Source organism: Chiloscyllium plagiosum, unplaced genomic scaffold (genome assembly GCF_037043375.1).
Source record: "Chiloscyllium plagiosum isolate Xiang-an unplaced genomic scaffold, Cpla_swu_hap1 HiC_scaffold_4, whole genome shotgun sequence".
In the NCBI taxonomy this organism is placed as follows: Eukaryota; Metazoa; Chordata; class Chondrichthyes; order Orectolobiformes; family Hemiscylliidae; genus Chiloscyllium; species Chiloscyllium plagiosum.
This window is the reverse complement of record NW_028270142.1, coordinates 113,117,085-113,137,733: the sequence shown is the minus strand read 5'-3', so window position 1 is coordinate 113,137,733 and position 20,649 is coordinate 113,117,085. Positions and strand designations below refer to the sequence as shown.

Here is a 20,649-nt window from a genome sequence, read left to right as displayed (position 1 = left end):
TAACCAATCTCTGGCTGAAGACATTCCTTCTCATTTCAGTTCTAAACGGTGTAGTCCCTTCATTCTGAAGCTGTGTCCTCTGGTCCTAGTCTTGTCTGCTAGTGCAAACACCTTCTCTGTGGCCATTCTATTCCAGGGTTTTCAGTATTCTGGAAGTTTAAATCAGGAATCCCCCTCATCTTTCTAAACTCCATTGTGTACAGATTCAGAGTTGTCAGCTGCTCTTCATATGATAAACCCATCATCCTCTGTATCATTGTTGTGAATCTCCTCTGGGCCCCCTCCAAAGCCAACACATCTTTCCTCAGGTATTGGGCTCAAAATGCTCACAGTATTCCAAATGTGGTCTGACCAGAGCCTTATGCAACCTCCGCAGTATGTCCCTGCTTCTTGTCCTCTCGAAATGAATGCTTTGTCTATTTAATTGCCAACAGAACCTGCATGATAACCTTAAGAGAATCCTCAACTAGGACTCTCAGGTCCCTTTGTACCTCAGTTTTCTTTCCATCTGCCACTTCTTTGCCCGCTCCTCTAGCCTGTCAAAGTCCTTCTGCATCCTCCCTGTTTCCTTAGCACTGCCTGCCCAGCACCTATCTGTGTCAATTGCAAACCTAATAGCAATACCCTCAATTTCTTCGTCCAGTTCATTAATGTATAAAGTGAATAGTTGTTGTCTCAACATGACTCCTACAGGGCAGGGGGAAGGGGGGGGGGTGGGGGATGGTGTTGGGAGGCAGGGCTCATGCGCTGCAGTCTCCTGAACGAGGAGCAGACTTAACAGGAAACTCTGAGCCCCAGGGGAGAGGCATTGCATTGATTAACCAAATAATCAATTATCTGGACAAAGTAGTGCCCGTCCATCTTGTTCGGATAATCGAGGTTCCTCTGTTCTCCATAATCTTATCCTTTTTTTGTATATATTTATTGGAAAAAGCTTTCACTTTTATTAAAAATACCAAAAGTTCTAAAAGTACAGAAGTACAGAAAAATTGAAATAAAAATATCATTGTAATATGTCACAGTAATGTTGACAATAAACTGCCTGCAATTCTTCAAGATATAGTCGTCTCATTTACTTAAACCAAATTCGCGCACACAAATTAAATAAAATAACATTAAATAACAATCTACTAAGATTAAATTAGACTACATTGGACTATATGACATTACTCCACTTGTCGCACCTCCATCAAAGCTCCTGTCCATGGGAGCAACAGTTATTAAATCTGAATTAACAACCCCCCCTCAACCCGGTCCCCAGACCACCATATATGGCCCTCCTTGTTGTATAAAGACCCTAATCAGTACCGCGGACAGATCCATGTCTGTAATTTCGGAAGGACCGCCATGTCTTATAAAATTGCCCGGTTATGTGGCACGCTGTACTTGTCATGTAATCTTGAGAGACGTGCTCCGTCACGTGTCTGTGCCACCCTGCAAGACCTGGAGGCTTTTCTGATAGCCAATTCATTATGATGTTCTTCCTCGCACAGTGTGTAAAAATGTTAAATAACCTCTACCCATGCTCACCCAGAGAGGATAGATTCAGTAGTCCCAAAAGAAGGGATACTGGATCCTCTCTAACTTGCATTCCCAGGATCCTGTCTAGCTCATTCACCTATAGCCCCCCAGTATCCGCGAATCTTGTAACAGGACCAATAGCAATGTGTAAGGGTGCCAGTACTGTTTTTACATTTGGGACATTTCGGGTAAGATCCTTTCTTAAACATTGCTAACCTCTCTGGCGCCATATGGGCCCTGTGGAGGATCTTGAATTGTATCGCTTGTGCCTTATTGCATATTGAAATTTTCTTTACATTCCCACATATATCCTCCCATGCTTCCGATGAGATCTCTTCCCTTAACTCCTGATTCCAAATCTCATGGAGTCTCTCCATATTTCCCAAGACATTCCCTCTCTGCAGGTGATATATGGTACTAACTGAGAGCGCGCCGCCCTATTGAAACACTCTTTGTTCTATATCCAACTTGTAGGGCTGGGCTAAGAGCGTAGTCATCTTCTGTATGTAATCTCTAACCTGGAAATATCGGAAAAGGTCCCTATTAGGGATTCCGTATTTCTGACCTAATTGGCTGAAAGACATCAAGACCTCTCCCTCAATTAAATCTCCCAGATAGGAGATTCCTTTACCCTCCCATATTCTGAAGCTGGAGTCTGTTGACCTTGGTCTAAATCCTGGGGATAATCATCCTTAATAATGGACTCTAAAATTTTAACGATGACAGTATTACCAGCCCACAATTTCTTGTCCTTTGCCTGCCTGCGTCTCTTCCTAAACAGTCATGTTATATTAATCTCTGGGACCCTTCCTGGCTCCAGTGATTCCTGAAAGATCCTGCCAATGCCTCTACAATCTCGTCTCTTCTTTAGAACTCTGGGGTGTAGTCCATCTGGTTTGGGTAACTTATCTACGTTCAGACCTTCCAGCTTCCCCAGCACCTTCTCCTTAGTGGTGGCCACTACATTCAACTCTGCCCTCAGACTGTCTTGAATTTCTGATTGCTGCTGGTTTCTTTCACTGTGAAAACTGAATCAAAGTATCTATTCTGTTCCTCCACTATTTCTTTGTTTGCCATTACTACTTCTCCAGGCTCATTTGTCAATGGCCTAATGTCCATTTGTGTCTCTCTCTCTTACCTTGTACATATCTTTTAAAAAAAAAAACTCTCGCAAATGTCTTTTATATTACTAGCTATGCTCCCCAAATAGCAAAGGGTATGCACCATCTTCCCATTAACTCTAGTTATTCTAGGGCTCCTTGATATCATACTTGTCAAATGCAGCCTTGATGTCAAGACTATACATTATCACCTAACCTCTGAAGTTCATCTATTTTATCAGGAGCTGAGTGACCAAGGAGCATCCCAAACTGAGGGTCAATGAACAGGTTAATCATATGTATATGATGTTTGATAACAATATTGATGTCTTCTATTACTTTACTTCAGCTGGGGTGGTAAGTGGCTGGGTTGGATTTTCCTGATTTGCACAAGAACAATTTTTCAAATTACTTGTTAAATGCTGGTGTTGTAGGTATACTGGAATAGCTTGGCTAGGGGTGTGGCATGTTTTGGAGCACATCTTCTGTTCTATTGTCTGAATATTGTCAAGGGCCAGCGTCTTTGCAGTATCAAGTACTTTCAGCCATTTCTTGATACCATGTGAAATGAATGGCTGAAGATTACTATCTATGATGCTAGGGACCTGTAGAGGTGATCCAAATGGGTTATGACTGTTTTAGCACTTTGTACATGGATGTACTGGGATTCCCCCCTGTTGATAAGGATGGGGATATTTGTGGAACCTCCTTTTCCCATGAATTGTTTAATTGTACATAACTGGATTTGGCAGGACTGTACAGCTTAGATCTGATCCTTTAGTTATGTAATCATGTATAAATCTCTATATATTTTACTGCTTATGCTATTTGGCATGCAAGTTTTCCTGTCTTTTAGCTTCCGCAGGGTAACACTTCATTTTTTGATTTGATTTGAGATGTGTGAAATTGAGTATTGATAGGGGAGATAGGATGAAACTTTCTCCTTTGATGGAGAGCATTGACTGGGACATAGATTTAAGGGAATGGGTTAGAGGAGATGTGAGGAAGAAACGTTTTGACCCAGAGAGTGGTGAGAATCTGGAATGCTCTCTAAGGGTGTTGAGGCAGAAACCTTTAAGAAGCTTTAAATTGTTTTGAGCGTGCACTTGTGATGCCAAGTGCTGAAAAGTGAGATTAGAATAGTTAGGAAGTGGTCTTTGACTAGCATGGACATGATGGGCTGAAGAGCCGTTTTCTGTGCTGTAGATCTTTTGTGACAATGGCTCAGACAATAATGATGTTATGCCTTGCAGTTTTGTGCTCACAGAATCATCATAGAATCCCTACAGTGTGGGTATAGGCCATTTGGAACGAAGTCAACATCGAACTTCCGAAGAGTAACCCACCCAGACCCATTCCCTTACTACTTAATATTTCCCCTGACTGATGCGCGTAAGGTCCTAAGAGGTAACTTTTTCAGAGAGGGTGGTGTGTGTCTGGGATGAGCTGTCAGAGGAAGCTGGTACCATTACAGGATTTAAAAGGCATTGGATGTGCATATGAATAGGAAGGGTTTATAAGCATATGGGCCAAGTGCTGGCAAATGGGACTAGATCAGATTAGGATATCTGGTCAGCATGGATGAGTTGGACTGAAGGGTCTGTTTCCGTGCTGTACATCTCTGTGACTGAGTCGTTGTATAAAGAGAACATCTCTTTGTATTTCAGTATACTTGACAGAAACTTCAAAACATATTTTGAACATGCACATCTTACTATTGTGATTTGAAAAAACTGTTTGAAGGTTAACAGAGAATTCTAAATCTACTTTGTCTTGTTTCATTTTGTAACAGGCAGTTCATGGATTCTTTGAGAATTGACCCAGAGTCAGTAGACAATTTAGATATGTATAGTCGTATCCCACCAGTCCTCATGGAAAAGTGTGCAGCACTAAGTGTTCGCCCTGATACTGTGAAAAATTTGGTTCAATCAATGCAAGGTATGTTTCTCTGCAAATATGAACCATCCATCCAGTTCAGTAATTTGTGTGCTATCTTCTTTGGCTGTCTGTTGACATTTCTATGTTTTCAAGGTTCAACATGAGTCATTTTTAATTCTTTTTGACAGAATACTCTGATCTATTTTCTTTGTATGATGCATGAATTTACAAAATAAAAATACTTGCGATGAAAATCATGTCACCTTAGCCACATGTATAGCACATTAACAATTTTTATTCAACAACTTTGTTCTAGTTGGGAATGGCCAACTTAACACAAATTGATTGATTGCACCTGGGACCTTACCTGATCTGTGTTGTGCATTGCAACCAAACTCTACAAATTGATGGAAAAAATTACTGTACTGTTAAAATTTTTCCGCAGTTCTGTCTGGAGTATATACTGATGTTGAGGTATCACTGAGAGAGTTTAAGGATCTTATGGACCAGGATGAACTAGCAGAGCAGAAATTACAAGAGGCCACTGGAAAAAGGGATACAGCAAGTGGAATACCTGAACTCAGCAAGGAGTGGTCCAAGTATATGGAAGTGCATGAGAAAGCCAGCTTCACCAATACTGAGCTGCACAAGGCAATGAATTTACACATCAGTAACTTACGGCTTTTAAGTGGACCCCTAGAAGACCTTCGTGCTGCTTTGCCAACTCCCACTGTCTCTGACGGTATTGAAGTATATTTTCTATATATATGGGTATATAGTTTAGATGTGATAATGTGTTCTCTTTCAGTAATTGTACTACTCACTTATTGTTGCACGTGCTCTTCAACTTGTACTTCACAGTGTCGTTTATTATGTACTCATTTTCACTAGGGTGCAGGTTGACTACCCAGCTGAAGAGTCCTCTGTGCCACACGTGTCCAACTGTTCTTTTTTTAACTTGGATATTCTCTGCTTTATTTACTTCTGATTTTTTTTAAACATACCTTCCTATTTGTTTGACCCTTTATTACCAACCCATTCACAAAAGAATAATATGCAATGTATCTGTGGAAAATTTCTTTTGCATAGACACTTTATTTATCCTTTATATCTATATATATTGGTACTCCACATTCAACAGGAAAGCTGCTTCTGAGTAAGAGTTTCCATTCTTCCCTTTTTATGGGCACCTTTGGCCTGTCGTGTAACATTTCACTCCTTGGTTTAAGTTTTCTAACCTGTTAGTTGAGACTGTTGACCTTGTATGGTTCTTGGCATCCCCTCTTTGTGTTCAGTAATGCACTGTGCTTTTGGCCCCGCATCTTAACAGAGGAAAAGGGCATTCTCCAGAACATGAAGCGAATTTTACTGAAGGTTGAGGAAATGAGAGACCAGCGTTCCTCACTCATACAGCAGCTGAGAGATACCATTCAGAAGGATGACATTACTACAACACTCGTTACAACTGACCATTCAGAAATGAAGGTAAGTCAGCAATTGCACCAGCTTGATGTGTAATGACTAAGGCTGTTAGAACAAGTCAAAAATAATATCATAAATTATCTTCACAAGTGTATCTGATGCTAACTGAATCCTGTAGCTTAAGCTGCAACCTTTGTCTAAATTGCTTGTGTCAGATCCAAAAGTCAGATCAAACAAATAGACTGAAATGGTGTATAGTGCTATGGCTGTTTGGGCTACATGTTACAACATAAATTATTATATATTTAGCCCATGTGTTTGTTATCATTATAATTGTGTTTTTACAATTTTTCCTCATGCTCTTGGCCTTTGCACTCAGCCCTTCCTCAGTTGCGTGAAGACTTTACTGTCGAGTAGTTGGTTTGCATTTGGGAAGACAATTTACATTTAGTTACGTGGAAAAGCAAAAATAAAATTGTGATGTATCCAGTTGAATATGTAGTTTTCTTAAGTATCACTGTGTAATTGCAGAAACTTTTCGAAGAACAACTGAAGAAATATGATCAACTGAAAGTTTACATTGATCAAAATCTTGCTGCCCAAGAAAACATCTTGAAGGCTTTGACAGATGCTAATGTCAAGTACGCTGCAGTTAGGAAAATTCTTGCTGAAGCAGAACATAAGTGAGTATATGATCAAAAGAAGGCTGTCTGGTGTTTATTGAAACACGGTGTTTGCACAATGCACCATTTGGTGGTTTATACGAACCAGGAAAGTCCTGTGTTTAATCCCTGATTTGCACAACGATTATAAGCTTTGTTATAATGTGCTTTTGATCTAATGTACTAAATTGCAGTCCCTGATCATTTGGTAACCCTTTTAAGTGGATGGTGGGTGAGAAGAGGATCAAATATACCCGTGAACTTCACCACAATTGAATAGTCCTACAGCAGTTACTTTGTCCTCCAATAGAACTAGCCATTTAGATAAAACATTCGGAAGCTTTGCAGCTACAGTTCAACAAATGTTCCTTCATGAGAAATGAGAAAATTCATGAAGAAAGTGTCTCAATGCTCCCCAAATGTAATTAGCTTGATTTAAAAAAAACTGTTTCAATTGTGTATAAAGTGTCTATAAAAGTCTAGGAATATGTTGTTCAAAATAAAACCTATTTTGCAATCCTATTAAATTCTAACTGAACTGCACCTTTGGGGGCTCATAGAGATTGGTATCTAAAAGGACTGTTGCACTGCACTGGATTAGCTTGAGTTTAGTTTCCAGATAAAGTAAATTACGGCTGACGGTTGGAGAGCTTATTAGTGTGCATAACGGAAAGAGAAAATTAAACTGCTCATTAAGAGGTACCAAAGAGATTGAAAACTACTACCTAATAGTTATCAGTAAAGCAATAGTTTCAGTAAATACAATTTAATGAATCACTTTGCAGATATTTGTGTAGATAAATAGTTTATTTTTCACTACTATGAAAGCTAATAAATTGTATCTGTTAAAACCTTTGTAGCTTAAAATAAGTGCTTTACAGACATTCAGAGCATTAAGTGGTAATTGAGGATTCTTATAGGGTAGCATTCATTAGATCAAGATTGAGGAGATGTTTGAAGATGAGTGAAATAGAGTTTGGAAAGAAGTTCAAGACTTTATGGGTATGCTTGCTGAAGACTTTTTCTACTGATGAATTAGCATCAGGAGGAAGGTTGGAAGAGCAATGGTTGGATACTGAATTGTAGGAATTTACAAATTGTCATTAGAGAAATCTGACAATAAATAGGATTTTAAAGTCAAATGTGCAACAGGAGTGTAGCTAATGGAGGTGAGAATAAGGGTGATTTGTAGACAGACATTATTATTAAAAGAATGTAATTAGTGCAAAATACAACAGATACAGGAAATCTGAAATACCGAAGTGCTGGAGAAACTCCATTCAGCCAGCATCTGTGGAAAGTCAGGAACCTTAAGTAAGAATGCAGTTGGTTTTTCTGTAATGTGAGTTTATTCAACATGAATTGGCTTTAACACAACACAATTGAAGACTTTAGAATTTAATCAACTGTGAATTAAAACAATTTATGAACTCCATGATCAGTAAGACTAATTGACATCCTGATTTAATTCATAAGAGGTATTTGGTATTGCACTTCTGCGTTGTTAGCAAGACTCCCCTCGGGGGAGTCGAGTTTTGGAATAAGATAAGCAGGCCAAACATGTATTATAATTGCACAGATCCCAGGCACTGAATTTTTAATGCAGCTAGAGGACTTCTTGGCATGTGATGCATCTTACTCTGTATAGTTAGCAAACAGAGTGACTTAGATGGTCGGTCGTTTGTGGAGTTCTAAAGTTTTAAGTCTGTCATATTAATGAACATAGTTATTAATCTTCCATAATCTCTGTCAATAAGAACCTAAATCCTTGTTATGTTAGCCCACATAACTAGAACTCTTCAGGGCCACTTATTGGAGAGATTTGAATGATTCAGATTGTTTGACCCAGATTTGTAATGACAGTGTTTAGATGAGAAAAAGCAAAAGTTATTGAATTTGAGACAACATAATGATTACCACCTAGAGGAGGACTGGCAAACTGTTGGAGGAGGTGCACTTACTATAATAAGACAAATGGGAATAGAGCCATGACACACTGAGCTACAGAAAAGAGTTAGATGACTGTAGATATATGGAAATATAGAAAATAGGAGTAAGCTATTCCACTCAAGCCTACTCCACTATTCATTATGATCATGAAGTTCAAAAATTCAATCTTGCCTTCCCCTCACCATATCTCTTGATCCCTTTAGCTACAAGAGCCAAATTTATTTCCTCCTTGAAAACACAATGTTTTGACTTCAACCACTTTCTTTGGCAGTGAATTCCACAGGGTCACCACTGTCTTGAGACATTTCCCCTCCTCTTAGTGGATGGTAAAAAGAAGAGGAGGAGCAAAATACTACATGAAGGTGGTATTCAATGTAGATTCATCCAAACCAATGATGAGTGGGAGAGCAGGCAATGAAAAACACCTGTGTTTACTGTTTCAATGAAATGAAGAGTTGCTTATTGTTTACATAAATAATGTCCATTTGAGTGGGTCCAACTAGGCTATTTTTGATACTGCAGAGACTGTTAGGCTTAAGAACTTTTGTTAAAGTATTGCTTTTTGAATAGTTTTATTCAATTTGATTTGAATGGAGGATGTTGTCATGTATCTGTGTTTGATTAAAGTCAGAATTAACATTTGAGTAATCAGTCACCCATTCCTTTGAAGGTCAAGACTAATCTTAAAGAATTAAGTCTGATACTAGTTAAATAACCATTGTATTCACTGAACAGCAGTAGTTTGCAGGTTTTGTTTTATTGATTTAAAGAATGTGAACATTGTAGTTAAAGTCAGCATTTATTGGCTGTTCTTAATTTCCCTTACTCGGTAGTGAGCCACTTTCTTGAATGTGCTGTGACTTCCTCAGCCATTCTCGGGCAGTTGAGTCAACCAAACTGCTGTGTCCGCAGTCACGTGTAAGTCAGACTAGTAAACTCAGCAAATTTCCTTTCATAAAGAATATCGAGCTAGATGACAATTCAATAGTTTTGTGGTCATCATCACTGAAACCAACTTTTTATTCCAGTTTTGATTTAAACTAACTGAATTTAAGTTCTCCAGCTACAAAACTGGTATTTGAGTTTTAAGTTTTCATTAATACGTCAGGTGTTTATACATCTAATAACATTACCACTATGCTGCAGTTTCCCCATGCAAATACACCTCCTAATTGTATACTTGGACAAAAATGTTAGCACTGAGCCTGAAGGTGTGCTGTCACCCTTGTATAAAGGAAAAAAATCTGTAGTCATCAGAAATAAAAACATGTTAGAAATATTCAGTAGGTCAGGTGGAACTGATTAAAGTTGTCAACCTGAAATGTTATCTTTGTTTCTTCATGGATAAAGCCTGACCAGCTGAGAGTTTCCAGGTTTTTTTCTGTATTCATCTTGAACACAAAAGCAGTACGTTGTGGATACTAGGAATCAGAAACCAGAACAAAGAAGTACTGGATAAATTTCAGCAAGTCAGGCAGCATCTGTGAAGGAAACAGAATTAACATTTCATGTGAATGACTTTTTCTTGTTATTATCTTCAGTTTCATTAGACTGCTCATCTCTAAACGTTGGCTAATGCCACTTAAGATTCTGTAGCATTAAGGAAAAGGAAATATTTCTTCTATCCTGACATGACACTAATTTTTTAATTATTGTACTTATGATTTGTGTAAGTAATGCAGAAAAGACATTTGTTGATATTACTGTATTGCTTTGTTAAAATTAACAGCACAAGTTTAAAGCTGATATTTCCGGTTTCTCAGGTGGAATGTTACTATCCAGATGCTAGTAGCATCATATGAAGCTTATGAAGACCTGATGAAGAAGTCCCAAGAAGGAAAAGAGTTCTATGCAGATCTAGAAAACAAAGTAACAAAGCTACTGGATAAAATGAAAGACATCTGCAAATCTCAGGAAGACCAAAGGCAATTCATACTCGAGCAGTAAGCTTGTTTTTCTGCAATTGAGAAACTGAATTGAAAAGTAAAGTCTGTAATTACATGAACAGCATTACATCATGCCTTCCATGTGCTTTTGCTCTTTTGATAACATCACGGTAAGCAATGCTTCAGATCTGTCTTTACGTGATAGCGAGGCAAGGAATAGGGAGAGATATCAGCTAAACACGTGGCTGCAAGGATGGTGCAGGAGGGAGGGTTTCAGGTTTTTGGATAATTGGGGCTCATTCTGGGGAAGGTGGGACTTGTACAAACAGGACGGTCTTCACTTGAACCAGAGGGGTACAAATATCCTGGGTGGGAAATTTGCTGGTGCTATTCGGGTGGGTTTAAACTAGCTCAGCAGGGGGATGGGAACTGGAGATGTAGTTGCAGTGCACAGGAGGATGAGAGTAGGAAGGGCAGGGACAAGATTTCAGGGTCACAGGAATGTGCTGGCAGACAGCAAACTGATTTGAAGCGTGTCTACTTCAATGTCATAAGTATCCAGAATAAGGTAGGTGAGCTTGCAGTATGGATAGGTACCTGGGACTTTGATGTTGTGGCCATTTCAGAGATATGGATAGAGCAGGGTGAGAAATGGATGTTGCAGGTTCCAGGGTTTAGATCTTTAGTTAAAACAGGCAAGGTGGTAAAAGAGGGGGGGGGGGGCGTGGCCTTGTTAGTCAAAGATAGTATAACGGTGGCTGAGAGAAGTTTTGATGAGGACTTGTCTATTGAGGTAGTGTGGGCTGAGGTTAGAAACAGGAGAGGAGGGGCCACACTGCTTGGAGTTTTTTATAGGCCTCCGCAGAGTTCCATGGAGGTGGAGGAGAGGATTAGCAAAATTATTCTGAGTAGGAGTGAAAGGAACAGGGTGTTCATTATGAGGGACTTTAACTTCCCCAACATTGACTGGAAATGTTATAGCTCTAGTATGTCGGATGGATCAGTTTTTGTTCAATGTGTGCAGGAGGGTTTCCGGAAACAGTATGTCAAAGGGCTGACAAGAGGAGAGGCCACACTGGATCTGGTGCTTGGTAATGAACCAGGCCAGGTGTTTGATTTAGTTGTAGGTGAGCACTTTGGAGAGAGTGACCATAGTTCAGTTACGTTTAGTTTAGCGATGGAACATCCCACAGGTCAAGAGTTATCGATGGGGCAAGAGCAATTATAATATGATTAGGCAAGCAGTAGGATGCATAGAATGGGGTAGCAAAATGCAGGGGATGCAGACATTCGAAATGTGGAGCTGGTTTAAGGAATAGATATTGCATGTCCTTGATAGGTATGTCCCTGTCAGGCAGGGAGGAAGGGATAAGGTAAGGGAACCGTGGTTTACTACAGAAATTGCATCTCTTAAGAAGGAGGATGCTCATATGTTGATGAGGCAAGATGGTACAGATGAGGCAGTGGAGAGTTACAGATCAGCTAGGAAGGATTTAAAGAGGGAGTTAAGAAGAGCAAAGAGAGGACACGAGCAGTCTTTAGCAAATAGAATAAAGGAGAGCTCTAAAGCTTTCTGTAGGTATGTGAGGAATAAAAGGGTGATTAGGGTAGGAATAGGGCCAGTCAAAGACAGAAGTGGGAAGTTGAATGTGGACCCTGTAGAGATCGGAGAGGTGCTAAATGAACATTTCTCATCGGTGTTCACTCAGGAAAAGGAGAATATTGTGGAGGAGAAGAATGAGGTATGAGATATTAGACTAGAAAAGATCGAGGTTAGTTACGCACAGGTGTTATCAATTCTAGAAGGAGTGAAAGTAGACAAGTCCCCAGGACCGGATGGGATTTATCCGAAGATTCTCTAGGAAGCTAGGGAGGAGATAGCAGAGCTGTTGGCTTTGATATTTGAGTCATCATTGTCTACAGGTTTAGTACTTGAGGACTGGAGGATTGCAAATGTTGTCATTGTTCAAGAAGGGCAGCCGAGGTGACCCAGGTAATTATAGACCAGTGAGCCTTACTTCTGTTGTAGGAGAGATTTTGGAAAGGATTATAAGAAATAAGATTTATAATCATCTAGCAAGCAACAATTTGATTTTAGATAGTCAACATGGTTTCGTCAAGGGCAGGTCTTGTCTCACAAACCTCATTGAGTTTTTTGAGAAGGTGACCAAGCATGTAGATGAGGGTAGGGCAGTTGACATGGTATACATGGAGTTCAGTAAAGCCTTTGATAAGGTTCCACATGGTAGGTTGTTGGAGAAAATGCAGAGGCATGGAATTGAGGGTGATTTAGCAGTTTGGATTAGAAACTGGCTTTCTGAAAGAAGGCAGTGAATGGTGGTTGATGGAAAATATTTAGCCTGGAGTCCGGTTACTAGTGGTGTGCCACAAGGATCTGTTTTGGGACCACTGCTGTTGTCATTTATAAAAATGACATAGACACAGGCATAAGTGGATGGATTAGTAAATTTGCAGACAACACTAAAGTCGGTGGAGTAGTGGACAGTTTGGAAGAATGTTACAGGTTGCAGGGAGACTTGGATAAACTGCAGAGTTATGCTGAGAGGTGGCAAATGGAGTTCAATGCAGCTAAATGTGAGGTGATGCACTTTGGGAAGAATAACAGGAAGGCAGAGTACTGGGTCAATGGGAAGATTCTTGATAGTGTTGATGTGCAGAGGGATCTTGGCATCCATGTGCATAGATCCCTGAAAGTTGCCACCCAGGTGGATAGTGCTGTTAAGAAATCATATGGTGTGTTAGGTTTCATTGGAAGAGGGATTGAGTTCCGGAACCACAATATCATGCTGCAATGATACAAAATACTGGTGCGGCCACACTTGGAATATTGTGTACAGTTCTGATCGCCCCATTACTGGAAGGATATGGAAGCATTGGAAAAGGTGCAGAGGAGATTTACCAGGATGTTGCCTGGTCTGGAGGGAAGGTCTTATGAGGAAAGGCTGAGAGACTTGGGTCTGTTCTCATTAGAAAGAAGGCTAAGAGGGGATTTGATAGAGACATACAAGATGATCAGAGGATTAGATAGGGTAGACAGTGAAATCCTATTTCCTAGGATGATGTCAGCTTGTACGAGAGGGCATAACTACAAATTGAGGGGTGATAGATTTAAGACAGATGTCAGAGGAAAGTTCTTTATGTAGAGAGTGGTAAGGGCGTGGAATGCTCTACTTGCTAATGTAGTCAACTCAGCCACATTAGGGAGATTTAAACAATCCTTAGATAAGCACATGGATGATTTTGGGCTAGTGTAGGGGGATGAGCTGAGAATATTTCACAGGTCGGCGCAACATCGAGGGCCGAAGAGCCTGTTCTGCGCTGTATTGTTCTATATGCTGTTTAGTATATGAAATAGTTTTTGATTAATTTCTTCTTCTCAAACCTGATCCGTCAGTGTTTTTGATTTTCTTTTTATATTCTTCGTTGTGTGAGCTCGAGAGAGAGTGTCACCGAGGTACTTGGATGTGGAAAAATTCTATAAAACAGATTCTATATACCATAAAACTATTTACAGTTATTTAACCGTAGTGTGCAAACTATCGTGACTATAACTATCGTGACTATGTCTCTCGTCCTGTAAAGTGCACATTGATCTTAGAGTCAGAGCTCTAACCCATCTGTGCCAAACAGATATTCTAAGTTAGTCTAGTCCCATTCATGTTTAGTCTATATTCCTCTAAACCTTTTCTATTCATGTACCCATCTAGTTGCCTTTTAAACGTAATTGAACCAGCCTTTGCTAATTTCCCTGGAAGCTGATTGCATTCACACACCATCGGTGTGAAAACGTTGCTCCTTAGTCCTTTTTAAATCTTTCCCCTCAACTTAAATCTATAGCCTATAGTTGTGGACACACCTACGCTAAGAAAAAGACCTTAACTATTCACCCTCATGATTTTATAAACCTCTAACTTCACCCCTCAGCCTCCAGTGTTCCAGGGAAATAGCCCTGGACTATTCAGCCTCAAACTTGTAGCTCAAATCTTCCAACCCTGGCAACATCCTTGTAAATCTTTTCTGAACCCCTTTAGGTTTCACAACATCTTTCCTAGAGCAGGGAGATCAGAATTGATTGCAGTATTCCAAAAGTGGCCTAACTAATGTCCTGTACAGCTGCAACATAAAATCCTACTCAATGCACTGGGCAATAAAGGCGTGTGTACCAAATGCCACCTTCACTATCCAGTCTACCTGCGACTCCACTTGCAAGGAACTCTGAACCTGCATCCCAAGCATACGGCAATACTCCAGGACCCTACCATTAAATGTATAAGCCCTGCCTTAATTTGCCTGACCAAAATGCAACGCCCCCACATTTATCTAAATTAAATTCCATCTGCCATCCATCAGCCTATCTGATCCCATTGTATTCTGAGGTAATCATGTCCGTTACACCACCAATTTTGGTGTTATGTGCAAAAGTACTAACCATTTCTGCGAATGATAAAAAGCAGTGGACTTAGCACGGATTCTTGTGGCGCACTGCTAGTCACAAGCCTCCAATCGAGAAAACAAACCTACACCACCACTGTCTGTCTCCTACCTTCAAGCCAACTTCGTATCCAAATGGCTGGCTCTCTCTGGATTCCTTGTGATATAACCTTGCTAACCAGTCTTGTGGAATGCCTTGAAGTCCATATAGATAACACTCACCACTTTTATGTTCATCAATCTTTGTCACTACTTCAAAAAAAACTCAATCAGGTTAGTGAGGCCCGATTGCCCACAAAGTGATGTTGACAATCATGTTGCTCCAGAATTGTAAAATACCGTCCTGTGAGAATTAAATGACTGCAGTATAGATATTGATAGCAAAGTGTGACAATGGACTACTTATGCTATTTGTTAAAATACTGTCAAGCTCATAATCTAAGAATGCAACTCAGCAAATTGAGAAAAGAGCATTCAAATCTACAAAGCCCATGCTTCTGGGCCACTGACCCTATGACTGAGTTTTAAATGTCATCAAAATTTAATTGGAAAGAGATGACTGATGATAATGCTCCATTGTTCCACAACCTGCCCTAAAAGGGTAAATCCTGACGTAACCACCAAAATGACCAATTTGGCTGATTAACTACTCCTCACAAAACAAGTAATTCACATCGAATGTTGTCAGTGATAGAAATTATTACTTATAACATGACTCATTCCGTACACGCACCACCCTCTGTGTGAAAAAGGGACTTTTCCCGCAGAGGGTGGCGCATGTATGGAATGAGCTACGAGAGGAAGTGATGGAGGCTGGTACAGTTGCAACATTTAAAAGGTATCTGGATGTGTACATGAATAGGAAGGGTTTGGGATGATATGGGCCAGGTGCTAGCAAATAGGACTAGATTAGGTTAGAATGTCTGGTCGGCATGGATGAGTTGGACTGAAGGATCTGTTCCTGTGCTGTACATCTGAGAACTTTAACGAGACCAATGAAAAGTAAAGTTTTCTAATCTATAACTGCAATGCTGAAACTATATACCATAACTATATCCCTGTACCCTCAAATGTGTGCACACTGTCATGATCGAGATAGAAACAGAAACAAACTGTTCGACAGTCTCTGCCTGAAAAGGTGGAGGAAACAGAGTCTTGAATATTTTTGAAGTAGCATTCTTGTAGGTCCACCATCTTCAGGCATTTAATCAATGACCTTCCTTGCATCATCATGTTCGAAGTAGAGATCTCGCTGAACATTGTGCAATGTTCACAACTTTTCAGACACAAAGCAGTCCATGGTCAAATGCAGCAAGACTTGGACAGTATCTAAGTTTGGGCTGACAAGTGGTAACAAACGTTACCTAGTGTTTGTCTGGTGCCAGTGACCATCTTCAACAAGAGAAAATATAGCAATTGCCTTTTAACATTCAGTGGTCACAACTATCACTGTCAACACTATCAACATTCTAATTGTTGACATTGACCAGAAACTGAACTAGACTGGCTATATAAATAGTGACTTCAGGGACAGGTCTCAGGCTAGTGAATAAATCACCATCTGCCTCCTCAAAGCCTGTCCACCATCTACAAAGCACAGATCAAGAGTGTAGCAGAACTTCCCACCATCTGGTTGAGTGCAGCTCCAGCAGCAGTCAAGAAACTTGATACCATCCACAACAAAGCGGCCCACGTGATTAGCACTGCATATACAAACATTCATTTCCTTCATTACTGATGCTCAGTAACAGCAAACTACACAGTTTACAAGATGCGCTGCACAAATTCACCAAGGCTCCTTAAAAGTTCTTCCAGTATCCATGACCACCACTATTTAGAAGGACAAAGGCAGCAAACATATGGAAACCACTACCACCATCTGCAGGTTCCTCTCAAAGCTACTACCATCCTGACAATGAAACGTATTGCTGTTCCTTCAGAGTTGCTGTGCTAAAGTTCTGGTACTCCCATCATAACAGCATTGTGGATGGACCTACAACAAATGGATTTCTGTGGTTCAAGAAAACAGCTTACCACCACATTCTCAAGGGCAACAAGGAATGGCTAATCAATGTAGTCCCAGCTAGTGACATCCACATACCTTGAGTGAATCTTTTTTTAAAAAAAAAAGTGTTGAAACCTTATCGGGATAAGCAAGAGTCCGATTAACCATCACCTTTATTGAATGATGGAGTCTATGTTCCTTGACGTTTTCTGCTGTTGAGCTCTGTGCATGGTGTCAACTTAGAGAGCTTGAGGTTTATGCGTCCACACTTTGGCGTCTGCAGATCCTTTGAGTAGGACCGAATATCCCACTTCTGGTTTGTATGTTTGTATGTACTATAGGCAGAATAAGAACATAGACAGTAACAAAAAAATTCTGAGAATCACAAGATGGAAGGTTACCTCCCTACAGTCCTCTTGATTTCTGCAATGATGTGACTTACTGTTGCCTTGATGGTGACAGTCATCCTTTGTTTTGCTGGTTGATCAGGTGGACATATCTTTTCATGCATACATTGTTTCTTCTAAGTTTTTTTGGTTTTTCTATTTTCTGCTTACGTAAAGGAGAAAAGATAGGTGCATTCTGTCTGTTGGTTCTGGATATTTCTTCTCCTCTGCTGCTCTTGGCCAATTGACTTTTAAATATTCTGGAGCTCAGGCTGTCGGAGGCCTGTTGTCAAATAGAATTTTCTTCACTCGAAAGATACTTGGAGATCCTCCGTCTCGAATGCTCATTATTACTGCTTCAAAAAGCAGTATTATGTCATGCAGCACTTTTGGGTTTTAAAGTTCTAAATCTCTCCAAGTTTTTTTTTCAGTTATAGCAGTCCAACTTTCAGTTTATTGTTCCGAAAAAGAAAGTGGTCTGTTTCAATATTCCTGATGTTTTGATGTTGCAAGTATTGATCAAGCTTTGAACAGAATGTTTTAATTTAATTGATATAAATATACTTTGTGCTGTATTATCAAAAACTCTCCATGTCACAAGTACTTTTTAATCTAATTTTTGACAGTTGCTTGATCCTATTCCATGTTGCACAACAATACCTATAGCTTAGATTTAATTAGTAAGCTTTCCATGAGATTTGTCACAGCTTAGATGTTCATAAGACCATAAAATGTAGCAGCAGAAGTAGGCCATTCGGCCAATCAAAGTTGCTTCAATAAGATATTTTTCTGTATAACCCTTGATGCCCTTACTATCTCAGCTTGATTGTATATACTGAACCAACCCCAACTCCACTGCAATCAAGGATTTCACCAAATTCACTACCCTCTGACAGAAGGTATTCGTGCTCACCTCCATCTTTGCGAGTCAGAGAGATGTATAGCATGGAAACAGACCCTTCGGTCCAACTTGTCCATGCCAACCAGATATCCCAACCCAATCTAGTCCCACCTGCCAGCACCTGGCCCGTATCCCTCCAAACCCTTCCTATTCATATACCCATCCAAATGCCTCTTAAATATTGCAATTGTACTAACCTCCACCACTTCCTCTGGCAGCTCATTCCCTACACGTATCACCCTCTGTGTGAAAAAGTTGCCCCTTAAGTCTCTTTTATATCTTTCCCCTCTCACCCTAAACCTATGCCCTCTAGTTCTGGACTCCCCCATCCCAGCGAAAATACTTTGTCTATTTACCCTATTATGCCACTCATAATTTTATAAACCTCTATAAGGTCACCCCTCCACATTCAACGCTTTAGGGAAAACAGCCCCAGCCTATTCAACCTCTCCCTATAACTCAAATCCTCCAACCCTGGCAGCATCCTTGTAAATCTTATCTGAACCCTTTCAAGTTTCACAACCTCTTTCTGATAGGAAGGAGACCAGAATTGCACGCAATATTCCAACAAAGGCCTAACTAATGTCCTGTAACATGACCTCCCAACTCCTGTACTCAATACTCTGACCAATAAAGGAAAGCCTGTCAAACACCGCCTTCACTATCCTATCTAACTGCGACTCCACTTTCAAGGAGCTATTAACCTGACTTCAAGGTTTCTTTGTTCAGCAACACTCCCCAGGACTTTACCAATAAGTGTATAAGTCCTGCTAAGATTTGCTTTCCCAAAATGCAACATCTCACATTTATCTAAATTAACCCCTTCTGCCACTTCTCAGCCCATTGGCCCAGCTAATTAAAATCCTGTTGTAATCTGAGGTAACCTTCGCTGTCCACTACACCTTCAATTTTGGTGTCATGTGCAAAATTACCAACTATATCTCTTATGCTCACATCCAATAAATATACAACCTGTTATTCTGAGATGATGCTCAATGGTCCTAGACTTTTCCACAAGGGGCAACAGTGTTTCCACTTTACCCTGTCAAGCCCTGTAAGAATCTTGTATGTTTCAATAAGGTTAACTATCATTCCTCTGTATTCCAGCAAGTGCATATCCAATCTACTGACTTCCTTCTCATGAATCTTCTCAGAACTGCTCATCCTCATGCCAGTGAATCTTTCATTAGATAAGAAAAGTGTTCACAGTATTCCAGTTATAGTCTGACTAGTTTCTTATTTTTTAAGCAAATCTTCCCCACTTTTATCAGAGTTGATGCTTCAAGTCTGATGACCTTTTTCACGTGTTTTCCCCATTATTAATTCCCCACCCTCATTCTCGAAGCAGCTTATGTTCACTTTGGTTTCAATAAACTCTTGATACCTGTCTTAATATTACTTGCAAATTTACCCTCAAATTATTTTCTCCAATAGTGTTACAACCTACTTTTTCAAATCTTCAAATGCATGAAGGGCAGAATCTTCTTGATCTATTTTATGATGACTATTACAACTAACTGATCAGTCTTCAGACTACATATCAGATGGACTTTTATTATTTCTTACTGATGGACCATTCTTGGACCAGAATACTTGGTATTGTCAGCATAAATCATAAGTTAGATATTCAAACTGTTAAACCCACATACCAGAATATCAACCCTAACATTATGTGGTTAGAAATTTAATACTTACTTAAACAGGCCAACATCTCATTTGTAATGAGTCTATATTTGATTTTTTTTCTCTTGTGATACCTCCTTCCTGAATATAGGCTGTGTCTTGCAAATTGAGAAAAATCAATTCCGCTCATTAAAATATTGTAAGTGATAAGTTCTTTCAAGTAAGAAGGGAGGCAGTGCATTGGAAACTAATGGCTATTTAGCCTATCATCTTTCATAGAGAATAAGCTAGAATCCTTTGTTAATTAGGTTAGATATATTTCTTGAGACTGCAGGGATTAAAGGGTATGAGGTGAAGTGGAAAATGATATTAAATTGGGTGATCAGTCATAGTCATACTGCATGTTGGAACTGACTTAAAGGGCTGAATGGCCATCTGTTCCTGTTGTCTCTGGTTTTTCTATCAAGAAAATTAAGTATCAGGCAGAGTCAACATGGTTTTGTGAAAGCAGAATCATCTTTAAATAATTTTAGAGTTTTTTGGAGGAAAAACAAGCAAAGTGGATAAATGGGAACCAATGGCTGTGGTGTACTTGAATTTTTACAAGATATTTGATAAGATGCCACATCTGGGGTTTCTGTGAAAGCTTAGAGCACATGGTATAAAGGCTAACACATTGGCATGGTTAAAGGAATTGGTAGCCTACAGGAAACAGAGGGGAAAGATACTTGGGTGTTGTTCAACCTGGCAAGCTATATCAAGTGGAATGTCACTGAGTGATGGGGCCTCGACTATTTACAATCAATATCAATGACTTGAATGAGAGAACCAAATGTAAGGAAGCTTATGTAGGAAGATATGTT

The 20,649-nt window shown here is 39.8% G+C and overlaps 1 protein-coding gene across 1 annotated transcript in view; it reads left to right on the top strand.

Moving 5' to 3' along the window:
* The window catches only part of ptpn23a (protein tyrosine phosphatase, non-receptor type 23, a), a 95,198-nt gene that overhangs the window by 52,974 nt on the left and 21,575 nt on the right, over positions 1–20,649 (top strand). Inside the window, exons 15-19 of the mRNA XM_043687916.2 lie at positions 4,414–4,559; positions 4,945–5,241; positions 5,830–5,984; positions 6,453–6,604; positions 10,297–10,476. Coding sequence (XP_043543851.2) covers positions 4,414–4,559; positions 4,945–5,241; positions 5,830–5,984; positions 6,453–6,604; positions 10,297–10,476 — 930 coding nt within the window. The remainder of the gene's footprint in view (positions 1–4,413; positions 4,560–4,944; positions 5,242–5,829; positions 5,985–6,452; positions 6,605–10,296; positions 10,477–20,649) is intronic.